At 40.1% G+C, this 15,805-nt stretch overlaps 1 protein-coding gene across 1 annotated transcript; it reads left to right on the plus strand.

The window, feature by feature from the left end:
• Nucleotides 1–2,490: 2,490 nt before the first annotated feature.
• Nucleotides 2,491–3,708, plus strand: LOC130975050 (uncharacterized). The gene is made up of 2 exons (XM_057899884.1): nucleotides 2,491–2,996; nucleotides 3,168–3,708. The coding sequence occupies exons 1-2, from the start codon at nucleotides 2,491–2,493 to the stop codon at nucleotides 3,706–3,708; spliced, it is 1,047 nt and encodes a 348-aa protein (XP_057755867.1).
• The last annotated feature ends 12,097 nt before the right edge of the window (nucleotides 3,709–15,805 follow it).

Consider the following 15,805-nt stretch of genomic DNA (forward strand, 5'->3'; position numbering starts at 1 on the left):
AACCCAATTCCATCAAGAGCAAAGGCCCAATTCAAGGCTTGAAGACCATTTGAAGAAAGTGTATAAATAGCATAGGATTTAAGTTTTTCAGAGAGCTTTCCCTTTAGTTTTCATAGAGAGTTTTTGGAGAGCTTTTGGATTGGAGTGAATTTTATTTTCTAAGTCTTGGGGGAAGGAGAATTGAATTCCCTTCCTCTCAGTTTTCTTGCTTTCAATTTCAATTACAATTGTCTTGGATCTTGGGTTGGAGAATTGAAGGAATTCTGTTTTAATCTCATCCTGAGATCTCTCTGTTTCATTTTACTGCATAATTGAATTTCCGTTTCTGTTAATTGCTTCTTCTTCTACTTTCTTTGCAATTTACAATTCCTCATTTCCTTTGAATTCCAATTTTACATTCTCTGTTTAATGCTTTTCAATCTCATTTACATTTCTGTTTTTAGATCTGATTCAGTCCAAGTCATTTTCTACTCCTCTGTTTGTTGAATTTTACTTTTCCTTGTTTAATTTCTGCAAATGCAATTCCCAATTCCCTTTATAATTCAAGCCATTTACATTTCTTGCAATTTAAGATTCTGCAATTTACATTTCTTGCGTTCTAAGTTTCTGCCATTTAATTTCTTGTTCTTTAAGATTCATCACTTTAAATTTTAGTTCTCTTTAATTTCATGCAATTTACCCATTCCCTTTACTTTCCATGCAATTTAAATTCTGTTAATCACAAATCACTCAACCAAATCTTGATTCGCTTGACTAAATCAACCACTAAACTAAAATTGCTCAATCCTTCAATCCCTGTAGGATCGACCTCACTCCCGTGAGTTATTATTACTTGATGCGACCCGGTGCACTTGCCGGTGAGTTTTGTGTCGGATCGTTTTCCGCACATCAAGTTTTTGGCGCCGTTGCCGGGGATTGATTAGATTGACAATGATTAAGTGAAGTGGAGATCTAGATCAGGCACTATTTCTTTAATTTTTGATTAACCCACTAACTGTTTGAATTTTTGCTTAAGCTAACTAAAACTTCATTCTAGTAGTAGATTGAAGTATCACTGGTTTGAGCGTTTCTTATGTTATGCTTGTATGTCAGGTACAAGGAGAACCACACCCACCTTTCATGAACAAGACGAAAGAACTCTTAGGAGGTTAAGAAGAGCTGAAAGAGGGAAAAATATTGTTGGAGAAGAGGAATCCGAAGAAGAATTCCAAGATATGGAGGAACATTCAACCAATCCACTTGGTGGAGCAGACAACAACAACAACAACCCACCCCAGAGGAGAGTTTTGGCTTCCTATACCTTTGCAAATCCTAGACATTGTGGAAGCAGCATCTTAGCTCCAAATGTCAATGCAAACAATTTTGAACTAAAGCCACAACTCATCACTTTGGTTCAAAATAATTGCTCTTTTGGTGGAGGACCACTTGAAGACCCGAACCAACACCTATCCACTTTCTTGAGGATTTGTAACACTGTCAAAACTAATGGTGTGCCTCCTGACAGCTACAAGCTATTGCTATTCCCATTTTCTCTCAGGGACAAGGCCACTCAATGGTTGGAATCTTTTCCAAGAGACAGCATCAACAATTGGGATGATTTGGTAACCAAGTTCCTTGCCAAATTTTACCCACCTCAAAGGATCATAAGGTTGAAGACAGAGGTACAAACATTTACACAAATGGAGGCTGAACCCATCCATGAGGCATGGGAGAGATACAAGGCTCTAATCAGGAAATGTCCTCCTGAAATGTTCACTGAGTGAGATAAGCTGCAGAATTTCTATGAGGGCTTAACATTGAAATCCCAGGAAGCTTTGGATCATTCAGCTGGAGGTTCTTTGCAACTCATGAAAACTGCAGAGGAGGCTCAAAATCTCATTGATATGGTGGCTAACAACCAATATTTCTTTGCTCATCAAAGAAACCGCCAACCATCACAAAGGAGAGGAGTAATGGAGCTAGAAGGAGTAGACTCAATCTTGGCTCAAAACAAGATGATGCAGCAGCAAATTCAAATAACAATTTGAGCAAATGACCAAGAAGATTGATAGCCTCCAAGTTGCAGCAGTTAACACTAGCCAATCATCAACCACATGGGGACAGAATGAAGAAATGTAAGAGGAGCAACAGCAAGAACAAGTCCAGTACATGCATTCTAGTCCAAATGAAGTCTATGGTGATACTTACAATCCCTCATGGAAGAATCACCCCAACCTCAGATGGGGAGATAGTCACAACCAAAACCAACAAACATGGCAGAGGAACTCAAACCAAAATAATTCAAGAAACAATCAAAACTACAACCAGCATCAAACTAACCAAAACACTTACAGAAAACCTCAAAACAACTACCCCAACCTCAACCAGTACCAATCCAATAACCAACCCACCAACCAAAATGCCCACCATCCACCACTCACATCTCACAACCCACCACAAGCACCACCTGAATCCCAAAGACTCACTAACCTGGAGACCTTGATAGACAAAATGATGAAATACCAGGAAATGACAACCAAAAACCATGAAGCTTCCATGAAGAGCCTAGAGAGGCAGATCGGGCAAATCTCCAAGCAAATTTCTACTAAGAGACCTTCAAGCTCACTGCCCAGTGACACAATCCCAAATCCTAAGGAGGAATGCAAGGCAATACAATTAAGGAGCGGGAGAACATTGATGAGCAACAATGACATTACAAAGAAGCAATCAGGAAGCAGCAAGAGGCCAACAGAAGAGGAGGAGCAAACAAAGGCAGATGAAGCCAAGAATCAAGAAGTGATGCCAAGCAAGAGCACTGAGAAACTCAAAGAGAAGGACAACCAACCACACAGTTCAAAAGAAGTGACTCAGGGACAGCATCAAATAGGAAAGAGCATCACACCTCCACTGCCATATCCCCAGAGGTTCAACAAAGAGGCTAAGGACCAACATTTTCATAAGTTCCTTAAGACTTTCAAGAAACTGGAGATCAATATCCCCTTGGCTGAAGCACTTGAGCAAATGCCTCTATATGCCAAGTTTCTGAAGGAGCTTATCAATAAGAAAAGAAGTTGGCTTGAAAAGGAAACCGTGTTACTCACCGAGGAGTGCAGTGCTGTGATTCAAAGGGGCATTCCACCAAAACTCAAGGATCCAGGAAGTTATGTAGTCTCATGCACCATTGGCAGAATAGTTCTCAACAAAGCTCTCTGTGACCTTGGTGCCAGCATCAACTTAATGCCTCTCTCAATGATGAGAAAGCTTGCCATAGAAGAGCTTAAACCCACCAGGATGTCATTAGTCATGGCTGACAGATCAATCAAAACACCCAGTGGAATTGTGGAGAATCTGTTGGTAAAGGTTGGGGAGTTTATTTTCCCAGCAGATTTTGTGATTTTAGATACTGAAGAGGAAGGAAATAATTCAATCATTTTGGGAAGGCCATTTCTAGCCACAGCAAGGGCCATCATCGATGTAGAAAAAGGAGAAATAATCTTCAGGGTCCACAATGAACAAATGGTCATAAATGTTTTCAAGTCAATGCAACACATTCCTGAGCAAGAGGACTACGTGAGAGTGGATATGATAGAGAGTTTGGTGGAAGAAATGCTGGAAAGTCCTCAAACGCAAGAAGGAAATCAAGGGGCAACAGAGGAACAAGTAGCTGAGACTTCTATGAGCAAGATGACAAACAAGACAAGAAGGAAGAAGCACGAAAACAAGAACTGAAACCATTACCCACCCATCTCAAATATGCATTCCTTGGCACATCGGAAAGCTTCCCAGTGATCATTAATTCATCCCTGACAAAGAAGGAAGAAGGAGAACTTCTTGATGTACTCAAAGATCACAAAGATGCTTTAGGATGGACCATTAATGACCTGAAAGGCATCAGCCCTGCAGTGTGCATGCATAAGATCCTCTTGGAAGATAATTCCAAACCAGTGGTTCAACCTCAAAGAAGGCTAAATCCCATAATGAAGGAAGTTGTCCAGAAGGAAGTAATGAAGTTGTGGAATGCAGGGATAATCTTCCCAATATCTGACAGCCCATGGGTGAGCCCGGTTCAAGTTGTACCAAAGAAAGGAGGAATGACGGTCATCACTAATGAGAAGAATGAGTTGATCCCTACTAGAACAGTGACTGGGTGGAGAATGTGCATAGACTATAGAAGATTGAATGATGCCACCAGGAAGGACCATTTCCCTCTTCCATTCATTGATCAGATGCTGGAAAGGTTGGTCGGCCATGCCTATTATTGCTTTTTGGACGGATATTCTGGGTATAATCAAATCGTGGTAGATCCCAAGGACCAAGAGAAGACTGCCTTTACATGTCCATTTGGAGTCTTCGCATACCGGAGGATGCCCTTTGGGCTTTGCAACGCCCCTGCCACATTTCAAAGGTGTATGCTCTCCATTTTCTCTGATATGGTCGAAAAAATTTCTAGAGGTTTTCATGGATGACTTCTCTGTTTTTGGTGATAATTTCAATGCGTGCCTAAACCATTTAACCCTTGTCTTGAAACGGTGCCAAGAAACTAATCTGGTTTTGAACTGGGAGAAATGCCATTTCATGGTACCCGAAGGGATTGTTCTTGGCCATAAAGTTTCAAGAAAAGGGATAGAGGTTGATAAGGCAAAGGTTGAGATCATAGAAAAACTCCCTCCACCAATTAATGTGAAATCTGTTAGAAGTTTCTTGGGGCATGCCGGATTTTACAGAAGGTTTATCAAGGATTTTTCAAAAATAGCCAAACCTTTGAGTAATCTGTTAATGCTTGATAATCCTTTTGTTTTTGATGAAAACTGCCAGCATGCCTTTGAGACTTTAAAAAATAGACTCACAACAGCACCAATCATCACACCTCCAGATTGGGAATTACCCTTTGAACTCATGTGTGATGCAAGTGACCTTGCAATTGGTGCTGTACTTGGGCAAAAGAAGGGAAACTTATATCATGTCATATATTATGCAAGTAAAGTGTTGAATGAGGCCCAAAAAAATTACACCACAACAGAGAAGGAGTTGCTAGCTGTAGTTTATGCATTTGATAAGTTTAGATCATACTTGATAGGATCCAAAGTTGTGGTTTATACTGACCATGCTGCACTTAAGTATTTGATGTCAAAGCAGGATGCTAAACCAAGACTTATCAGGTGGATATTGCTCCTACAAGAGTTTGACATTGAGGTAAGAGACAGGAAGGGCACTGAAAACCGGGTTGCTGACCATTTATCGAGGCTACCACATGAGACAATTCAAAAAGCCTTTCAGCCCGTAAATGAAAGCTTCCCAGACGAGCACTTGTTACAGATCCATCAGGCACCTTGGTTTGCTGACATAGCAAACTACAAAGTGGGAAGGAAGATACCTCAAGAGTTCTCTAAGCAACAAGTGAAGAAGTTAATCAACGAAGCAAGGAAATTTTCATGGGATGAACCCTTCTTGTTCAAAAGATGTTCTGATGGGGTAATTAGAAGGTGTGTTCCCGAGAGTGAAATGAGGGACATCTTGTGGCATTGTCATGGATCAGCTTATGGTGGACACTTCGGCCCAGAAAAAACAGCTGCAAAGATACTACAGAGTGGCTTCTATTGGCCAACTATCTTCAAGGATGCCAGAGAATATGTTCACCAATGTAATGAATGCCAGAAAGCAGGAAGACTAACAAGAAAGAATGAGATGCCTCAAAACTTCATCTTGGAATTGGAATTGTTTGATCTATGGGAAATTGATTTCATGGGACCTTTTCCCCCTTCCTATTCTTTCAGATATATCTTAGTAGCAGTGGAGTACGTCTCAAAGTGTGTAGAAGCCATAGCCACAACCACCTGTGATGCACAGATTGTCCTCCAATTCCTTAAAAGGCACATTTTCACAAGATATGGAGTGCCCAAGGGTTTTGTTAGTGATGGTGGTAGTCACTTTTGCAACAAACAGATGGAGAAACTCCTCCACAAATATGGAGTAATCCATAAAGTAGCCACACCTTACCACCATCAGACTAACGACCAGGCTGAACTAGAAAATAGGGAATTAAAGAAGATCCTAGAGAAAACAGTGGGAATCATAAGAAAAGATTGGGCTAGAAAGCTAGAGGATGCATTGTGGGCATACAGGACAGCTTTTAAAACTCCTATTGGCAAGTCACCTTTTCAACTATTGTATGGCAAATCCTGCCACCTCCCTGTAGAGCTTGAACATAGAGCTTTTGGGCCACTAAACTCCTCAACCTTGATCCCCAAGCTGCAGGAGAGAAAAGGTTGTTACAACTAAATGAGTTAGATGAATTCAGGCTAGAAGCTTATGAAAGTGCTAAGATATACAAGGAAAGAGCTAAGAGGTGGCATGACAAGAAGATCACAAAGAAGGAATTCAAGCCAGGACAGCAAGTGCTCCTGTATAATTCAAGGTTTAAGATTTTCCCTGGCAAACTGAAGTCTAAGTGGACTGGCCCATACTTGGTGACAAAGGTTTTTCCTTATGGGAGTATTGAACTGCTAGATGAAGCAACAAAGAATCAATTCACAGCAAATGGTCACAGAGCAAAACTGTACTTGGGAGGACAATGGGATAAGGAAAAAGAGGTCCAGAACCTACAGCATTCTTGAAAAGAATTAAAGGATGTCAAGCTAGTGACAATAAAAGAGCGCTTGTTGGGAGGCAACCCAACCTGAGGTAGTTTTCTTTTCATAGCTTTTTCAATAAAAATGTTGAATAATTGATATGTATTGCAAGGGGCTAAGTTTGGTGTTGCACACCAAAAACAACTTAAGGGAGAATGTAGGATTCTAAGTTTGGTGTTCCACCAAAACCTCATTCAAAAACACATTCTGACTTCCTGCACATTGCTAGTTCCAAGCAATCAAACAGATTATTCAACCACCTAACTGCTTTTTAGTCTTAACTTCATAACCGTCAGCAAGGACACAAGATTTTGCCTAGAGTCAACCTGTTGTATCAGGAAAAGTGGCAAGAAATTAAGTTTGGTGTTCCCACACCAAATTAAATCCACAAGCTACATTCAATTCATGCATAAGGGCTTGAGAAGCAAGCAACTTTTGAGAATTGTGCAGGGAATTCACCACCATTTGAGGACGCTATGCATCATAACTCAAAAGGGCACAACAGAAGGGAGGACAAAGGAACTGCAAACCAATAGGTCGTATTTACACTTAACTCTTGCTGTTGAAAAATGTTTTGACTTGTGTTTTGTTAAAGTGTTCATCTAATACAAGTAGAATCACTTCTAATATAAGTAAGCTAGTCTATGTGTGTGCTTGTGTGTTTACTTCCACTTAACTAAAAGCATGTTCTGTCCCCTACATCTTTAATTCAAAAAAAGAAATGTTTGAAGGTGAAGTGAAATAGTTCTCTTTTAGATAGAAGTATAATAAAAGTAAGTGGTGGTATGTGTGTGTGATTGTTTAATAACTCACTTTTAGTGAATAAAAGAACTAGGATGTCTCCTTCTAAGTATAAAGTGGCCTACTGTCTATGAATCTCAATCAAATAAAGATCCTTGGTTAGAAAGAAAAACAAAAAGAAAGAAAAGAGGGGAGAAACAGAAATAGCCAAAGAATGGCAGTAGAACAAAAGAAAACAAAAAGAAACAAAGCTGGACACCAATAGTTTGAACCTTAGAATATATGCCTGTGGTGTCTTTGTACTAGGATCTGCTTGGATTAGTAAGCTCTTTGGAGTGCATCAACACTCGGTGACTTGGGTTAACTAACCCGGGATCATCAGCTGAAAGTCCACTATCAAGAGCAACCTAACTACAAGGCATTTAGTAACCCAAAGAAGTGCTGGGCATCAATGTTTTAAGAAGGAATGTGAGCCAAGTGTCTATAGTGAATAATGTGTCAAGCATAAAGAAAAGAAAATGAGCTTGCTACACATGACACTCAAATAAAGCTTATGAACAAAATTGTCACATAGATGAATTAATGCAATTTCATGAGGTTTTATGCTATAATTGTCACATATTATGAAGGAATGAATATCTCATGATTTTGAGCATAGCTTTGATGTGTTTGGTTATTAATGATAGGAGAAGAAAGCTTGGAGAAAGGTTAAAGCAAGAAGGAATGGCTAAGAGGAAGAGAGGACAAAAAGTTTGAGCAAAAGTTTGCCTCAAACTTTAGCTCAAACTGTTGGAAAAAGTGAAAATGAACCAGGGAGCAAAAAGCTTGACCAAAAGTTTGCCTCAAACTTTTGCGCAAACTTTTGGGAGAAAAGCTTGAGCCAACGTTTGCCTCAAACTTTTGGGCAAACGTTGGCATCACAAATCAACACCCCGAGAGCAAAAGTTTGCGCCAACGTTTGCCTCAAACTTTTGGGCAAACGTTAGCGCCATGAACAACACACCGTGGAGAGCAAAAGTTTGCGCCAACGTTTGCCTCAAAATTTTTGGCAAACGTTGGCGCCATGAGTATGCAAGGGGGAGCCAACGTTTGAGCAAAAATTTGACCCCAAACTTTGGCGCAAACGTTGGTAGCAGCAAGATAAGCCATCTGGTGTAAAAAGTTTGAGTAAAAGTTTGCCTCAAACTTTTACTCAAACTTTTACTCAAGCTTTTATAATTTGCAACCCGGTTCACATTGGTTCTTTCTCCAACTCCAAGAGCGATCAACCAAGGCCTTTTTCAACCCAATTCCATCAAGAGCAAAAGGCCCAACTCAAGGCTTGAAGACCATTTGAAGAAAGTGTATAAATAGAATAGGATTTAAGTTTTTCAGAGAGCTTTCCCTTTAGTTTTCATAGAGAGTTTTCGGAGAGCTTTTCGATTGGAGTGAATTTTAATTTCTAAGTCTTGGGGGAAGGAGAATTGAATTCCCTTCCTCTCAGTTTTCTTGCTTTCAATTTCAATTACAATTGTCTTGGATCTTGGGTTGGAGAATTGAAGGAATTCTGTTTCAATCTCATCCTGAGATCTCTCTGTTTCATTTTACTGCATAATTGAATTTCCGTTTCTGTTAATTGCTTCTTCTTCTACTTTCTTTGCAATTTACAATTCCTCATTTCCTTTGCAATTGTTTTTGTTGGATCTAGGAAGGCATTGAGATCTAGACTCGGTTATCTAGTCTCTTGGGTCCTGAGATCTGAATTCCAATTTTACATTCTCTGTTTAATGCTTTTCAATCTCATTTACATTTCTGTTTTTAGATCCGATTCAGTCCAAGTCATTTTCTACTCCTCTGTTTGTTGAATTTTACTTTTCCTTGTTTAATTTCTGCAAATCCAATTCCCAATTCCCTTTATAATTCAAGCCATTTACATTTCTTGCAATTTAAGATTCTGCAATTTACATTTCTTGCGTTCTAAGTTTCTGCCATTTAATTTCTTGTTCTTTAAGATTCAGCACTTTAAATTTCAGTTCTCTTTAATTTCATGCAATTTACCCATTCCCTTTACTTTCCATGCAATTTAAATTCTGTTAATCACAAATCATTCAACCAAATCTTGATTCGCTTGACTAAATCAACCACTAAACTAAAATTGCTCAATCCTTCAATCCCTGTGGGATCGACCTCATTTCCGTGAGTTATTATTACTTGATGCGACCCGGTGCACTTGCCGGTGAGTTTTGTGTCGGATCGTTTTCCGCACATCACTTATGTTTATCTATGTTTGTGTCTTATGATCATTAGTGTCTTAGTGTCTATGCCTTAAAGTTATGAATGTCCTATGAATCCATCACCTCTCTTAAATGAAAAATGTTCTTAATTGAAAAAGAGAAGAATTGTATGAATTTTAAATTTTATAACAGATTAATTATTTTGATGTGGTGGCAATACTTTTGTTTTCTGAATGTATGCTTAAACAGTGCATATATCTTTTGAATTTGTGGTTCATGAATGATGGCTCTTGAAAGAATAATGAAAAAGGAGACATGTTACTGAGGATCTGAAAAATCATAAAAATGATTCTTGAAGCAAGAAAAAGCAGTGAAAAAAAAAAGAAAAGAAGCGAAAAAAAAAGAGAAAAAAAGGAAAAAAAAGAAGAAGGAGAAAGAGAAAAAGAAAGAAAAAGAAAGAAATAAAGTTGTGATCCAAGGCAAAAAGAGTGTGCTTAAGAACCCTGGACACCTCTAATTGGGGACTCTAGCAAAGCTGAGTCACAATCTGAAAAGGTTCACCCAATTATGTGTTTGTGGCATGTATGTATCCGATGGTAATACTGGAAGACAAAGTGCTTTGGGCCACGGCCAAGACTCATAAAGTAGCTGTGTTCAAGAACCATCATACTTAACTAGGAGAATCAATAACACTATCTGGATTATGAGTTCCTATAGAAGCCAATCATTCTGAATTTCAAAGGATAGAGTGAGATGCCAAAACTGTTCAGAGGCAAAAAGCTAAAAGCCCCGCTCATCTAATTAATACTGATCTTCATAGATGTTTTTGGAATTCATTGCATATTCTCTTCTCTTTATCTTAGTTGATTTTCAGTTGCTTGGGGACAAGCAACAATTTAAGTTTGGTGTTGTGATGAGCGGATAATTTGTACGCTTTTTGGCATTATTTTTAGTATGTTTCTAGTAGGATTTAGTTGGTTTTTAGTATATTTTTATTAGTTTTTAGTTAAAATTCACTTTTCTGGACTTTATTATGAGTTTGTGTGTTTTTCTGTGATTTCAGGTATTTTCTGGCTGAAATTGAGGGACCTGAGCAAAAATCTGATTCAGAGACTAAAAAGGACTGCAGATGCTGTTGGATTCTGACCTCCCTGCACTCAAAGTGGATTTTCTGGAGCTACAGAGACCCAATTGGCGCGCTCTCAACGGCGTTGGAAAGTAGACATCCTGGGCTTTCCAGCAATGTATAATAGTCCATACTTTGCCCGAGATTTGATGGCCCAAACCGGCGTTCCAAATCAGCTCAAGAATGCCCGGCGTTAAACGCCGGAACTGGCACAAGAATGGGAGTTAAACGCCCAAACTGGCACAAAAGCTGGCGTTTAACTCCAAGAGAAGTCTCTACACGAAAATGCTTCAATGCTCAGCCCAAGCACACACCAAGTGGGCCCGGAACTGGATTTTTCTGTCATTTACTCATTTCTGTAAACCTTAGGCTACTAGTTCTTTATAAATAAGACCTTTTGCTATTGTATTTTCATCTGGGTAGCTATCTTTGAGTAGTTTCATGCTATCTTAGATCATTGAGAGGCTGGCCATTCGGCCATGCCTAGACCTTGTTCTTATGTATTTTCAACGGTGGAGTTTCTACACACCAAAGATTAAGGTGTGGAGCTCTGCTGTACCTCGAGTATTAATGCAATTACTATTGTTCTTCTATTCTATTCAGCTTGTTCTTATTCCAAGATATTCATTCGCACTCAAGAACTTGATGAATGTGATGATTATGTGATGCTCATCATCATTCTCACTTATGAATGCGTGCCTAACAACCACTCCCGTTCTACAAGCAAACAAGGCTTGAATATTTATCTCTTGGATTCTTTAATCGGAATCTTCGTGGTATAAGCTAGAATTGATGGCGGCATTCAAGAGAATCCGGAAGGTCTAAACCTTGTCTGTGGTATTCTGAGTAAGATTCAATGATTGAATGACTGTGACGAGCTTCAAACTCGCGATTGTGGGGCGTTAGTGACAGACGCAAAAGAATCACTGGATTCTATTCCGACATGATCGAGAACCGACAGCTGAATAGCCGTGCCGTGACAGGGTGCGTTGAACATTTTCACTGAGAGGACGGGACTGTAGCCATTGACAACGGTGATGCCCAACATACAGCTTGCCATGGAAAGGAGTAAGAAGGATTGGATGAAGACAGTAGGAAAGCAGAGAGACAGAAGGGACAAAGCATCTCCATACGCTTATCTGAAATTCTCACCAATGAATTACATAAGTATCTCTATCTTTATCTTTATGCTTTATTCATATATCATCCATAACCATTTGAGTTTGCCTGACTAAGATTTACAAGGTGACCATAGCTTGCTTCATACCAACAATCTCCGTGGGATCGACCCTTACTCGCGTAAGGTTTATTACTTGGACGACCCAGTGCACTTGCTGGTTAGTTGTGCGAAGTTGTGTTTATACCATGGTATTGAGCACCAAGTTTTTGGATTCATTACCGGGGATTATTCGAGTTGTGAAAAGTAGTGATCACAATTTTGTGCATCAAGTTTTTGGCGCCGTTGCCGGGGATTGTTTTGAGTATGGACAACTGACTGTTCATCTTGTTGCTTAGATTAGGTATTTATCTTCAGAGTTCTTAAGAATGAATTCTAGTGTTTCAAGGTGATGTTCTTATCATCACCAAAGCTGATTGATTCTCATCAATTTAGCTCTTGAATGAGATCCAAGGCAAAAAGAGTGTGCTTAAGAACCCTGGACACCTCTAATTGGGGACTCTAGCAAAGCTGAGTCACAATCTGAAAAGGTTCACCCAATTATGTGTCTGTGGCATGTATGTATCCGGTGATAATACTGGAAGACAAAGTGCTTTGGGCCACGGCCAAGACTCATAAAGTAGCTGTGTTCAAGTATCATCATACTTAACTAGGAGAATCAATAACACTATCTAGATTCTGAGTTCCTATAGAAGCCAATCATTCTGAATTTCAAAGGATAGAGTGAGATGCCAAAACTGTTCAGAGGCAAAAAGCTAAAAGCCCCGCTCATCTAATTAATACTGATCTTCATAGATGTTTTTGGAATTCATTGCATATTCTCTTCTCTTTATCTTAGTTGATTTTCAGTTGCTTGGGGACAAGCAACAATTTAAGTTTGGTGTTGTGATGAGCGGATAATTTGTACGCTTTTTGGCATTGTTTTTAGTATGTTTCTAGTAGGATTTAGTTGGTTTTTAGTATATTTTTATTAGTTTTTAGTTAAAATTAACTTTTCTGGACTTTACTATGAGTTTGTGTGTTTTTCTGTGATTTCAGGTATTTTCTGGCTGAAATTGAGGGACCTAAGCAAAAATCTGATTCAGAGACTAAAAAGGACTGCAGATGCTGTTGGATTCTGACCTCCCTGCACTCGAAGTGGATTTTCTGGAGCTACAGAAGCCCAATTGGAGCGCTCTCAACGGCGTTGGAAAGTAGACATTTTGGGCTTTCCAGCAATGTATAATAGTCCATACTTTGCCCGAGATTTGATGGCCCAAACCGGCGTTCCAAATCAGCTCAAGAATGCCCGGCGTTAAACGCCGGAACTGGCACAAGAATGGGAGTTAAACGCCCAAACTGGCACAAAAGCTGGCGTTTAACTCCAAGAGAAGTCTCTACACGAAAATACTTCAATGCTCAGCCCAAGCACACACCAAGTGGGCCCGGAAGTGGATTTTTCTGTCATTTACTCATTTCTGTAAACCTTAGGCTACTAGTTCTTTATAAATAAGACCTTTTGCTAATGTATTTTCATCTGGGTAGCTATCTTTGAGTAGTTTTATGCTATCTTAGATCATTGGGAGGCTGGCCATTCGGCCATGCCTAGACCTTGTTCTTATGTATTTTCAACGGTGGAGTTTCTACACACCATAGATTAAGGTGTGGAGCTCTGCTGTACCTCGAGTATTAATGCAATTACTATTGTTCTTCTATTCAATTCAGCTTGTTCTTATTCCAAGATATTCATTCGCACTCAAGAACTTGATGAATGTGATGATTATGTGACGCTCATCATCATTCTCACTTATGACCGCGTGCCTAACAACCACTCCCGTTCTACAAGCAAACAAGGCTTGAATGTTTATCTCTTGGATTCTTTAATCGGAATCTTCGTGGTATAAGCTAGAATTGATGGCGGCATTCAAGAGAATCCGGAAGGTCTAAACCTTGTCTGTGGCATTCTGAGTAGGATTCAATGATTGAATGACTGTGACGAGCTTCAAACTCGCGACTGTGGGGCGTTAGTGACAGACGCAAAAGAATCACTGGATTCTATTCTGACATGATCGAGAACTGACAGCTGAATAGCCGTGCCGTGACAGGCTGCGTTGAACATTTTCACTGAGAGGACGGGACTGTAGCCATTGACAACGGTGATGCCCAACATACAGCTTGCCATGGAAAGGAGTAAGAAGGATTGGATGAAGACAGTAGGAAAGCAGAGAGACGGAACGGACAAAGCATCTCCATACGCTTATCTGAAATTCTCACCAATGAATTACATAAGTATCTCTATCTTTATCTTTATGCTTTATTCATATATCATCCATAACCATTTGAGTCTGCCTGACTAAGATTTACAAGGTGACCATAGCTTGCTTCATACCAACAATCTCCGTGGGATCGACCCTTACTCGCGTAAGGTTTATTACTTGGACGACCCAGTGCACTTGCTGGTTAGTTGTGTGAAGTTGTGTTTATACCATGGTATTGAGCACCAAGTTTTTGGATTCATTACCGGGGATTATTCGAGTTGTGAAAAGTAGTGATCACAATTTCGTGCACCAGATTGCCTCGTGGTTATCGTTTGTAGCTTGGATCCTCTGTAATTGTGTGGATCCGACTTGTTTTCTCATTTTTGTAGGTATTTTTGGTGTTTCTCCAACTGATTTCTTTGCGTTGATTCCCTTTATTTATGTAATCCTCTTTCCTGGACCTTCGTCAGGTCTCTTTCAGGGATTACTTTTGTTCGTAGGAGTCCGACTTCGTTTATGTCGGTCTCTTCTGAGTTATATCTGTAATCCTCTTTCTTGGATCTTTATCAGATCTCTTTCGGGGACTACTTGTATAACTTTTTAGTGGTAGGAGTCCGACTTCGTTATGTCGGTCCCTTTTAAGTTATAGCGTAATCCTCTTTCTTGGATCTTTATCAGATCTCTTTCAGGGATTACTTGTATAACTTTTCAGTAGCAGGGTTCCAACTTCGTTATGTCGGTCTCCTTTAAGTTATAGCGTAATCCTCTTTCTCGACCCAAGCTCCCTTTGCTTCTTGTAGCCTCCGCTTTAGTTCGGCCAACATGACTTTGTTGGCCGCTTCGGCTTGTCCATTGGCTTGGGGATGTTCGATAGAGGTGAACTGGTGTTTTATGTTCAAGTCGGCCACCAATTTTCTGAAGCCTGCCTCTGTAAATTGGGTACTGTTGTCCGTGGTGATGGAGTATGGTACCCCAAACCTCGTAATAATGTTCCTATATAGGAATTTTTGACTTCTTTGAGCGGTGGCGTTGGCTAGGGGTTCTGCCTGGATCCATTTTGTGAAATAGTCTACTCCTACTATGTGGAATTTTACTTGTCCCGATCCCTGTGGGAAGGGTCCGAGAAGGTCGAGTCCCCATTTCGCAAATGGCCAGGGTGAGGTCACGCTGATGAGCTTTTCTGGTGGGGCAATGTGAAAATTGGCATGCTTCTGGCATGGTGGGCATGTCCTCACAAATTCTGTAGCCTCCTTTTGTAGAGTTGGCCAATAAAATCCCGCCCGGAGTATCTTTTTGGTGAGAGCTTGCGCTCCGAGATGATTACCACAAATGCCGCTGTGCACTTCCTCCAAGACTTCCTTTGTGTTGGAAGTCGGTATGCATTTTAGTAAAGGTGTTGATATCCCTCTTTTGTATAGTGTATTGTTTATGATAGTGTAGTACTGTGCCTCCCTTTTCAGCCTCTTTGCCTCCTTTTCATCTGTAGGGAGTGCTTCTATTTTGAGGTAGTTTATTATGGGGGTCATCCATCCTTGATCCCGACCTATTATGGCTAGAAATTTTTCTTCTTCCGCTATTGACGGGTTCTGTAGTATCTCCTGGATGAGGCTTCTATTGTTGCCCCCTGGTTTGGTTCTGGCTAATTTTGAAAGGGCGTCAGCTCGGGCATTCTGCCTGGTTGTTCGAGACCGGGAATCCGAATT

This window comes from Arachis stenosperma, chromosome 4 (assembly GCF_014773155.1).
Source record: "Arachis stenosperma cultivar V10309 chromosome 4, arast.V10309.gnm1.PFL2, whole genome shotgun sequence".
Classification (NCBI taxonomy): domain Eukaryota; kingdom Viridiplantae; phylum Streptophyta; class Magnoliopsida; order Fabales; family Fabaceae; genus Arachis; species Arachis stenosperma.

Excerpts from the sequence above, each read along its gene's own strand:
- LOC130975050 (XM_057899884.1), top strand. The coding sequence starts at position 2,491 with ATGATGAAATACCAGGAAATGACAACCAAAAACCATGAAGCTTCCATG. Across the intron at positions 2,997-3,167 it reads CCCTTGGCTGAAGCACTTGA|AATAGTTCTCAACAAAGCTC; the intron begins GCAAATGCCTCT and ends CACCATTGGCAG.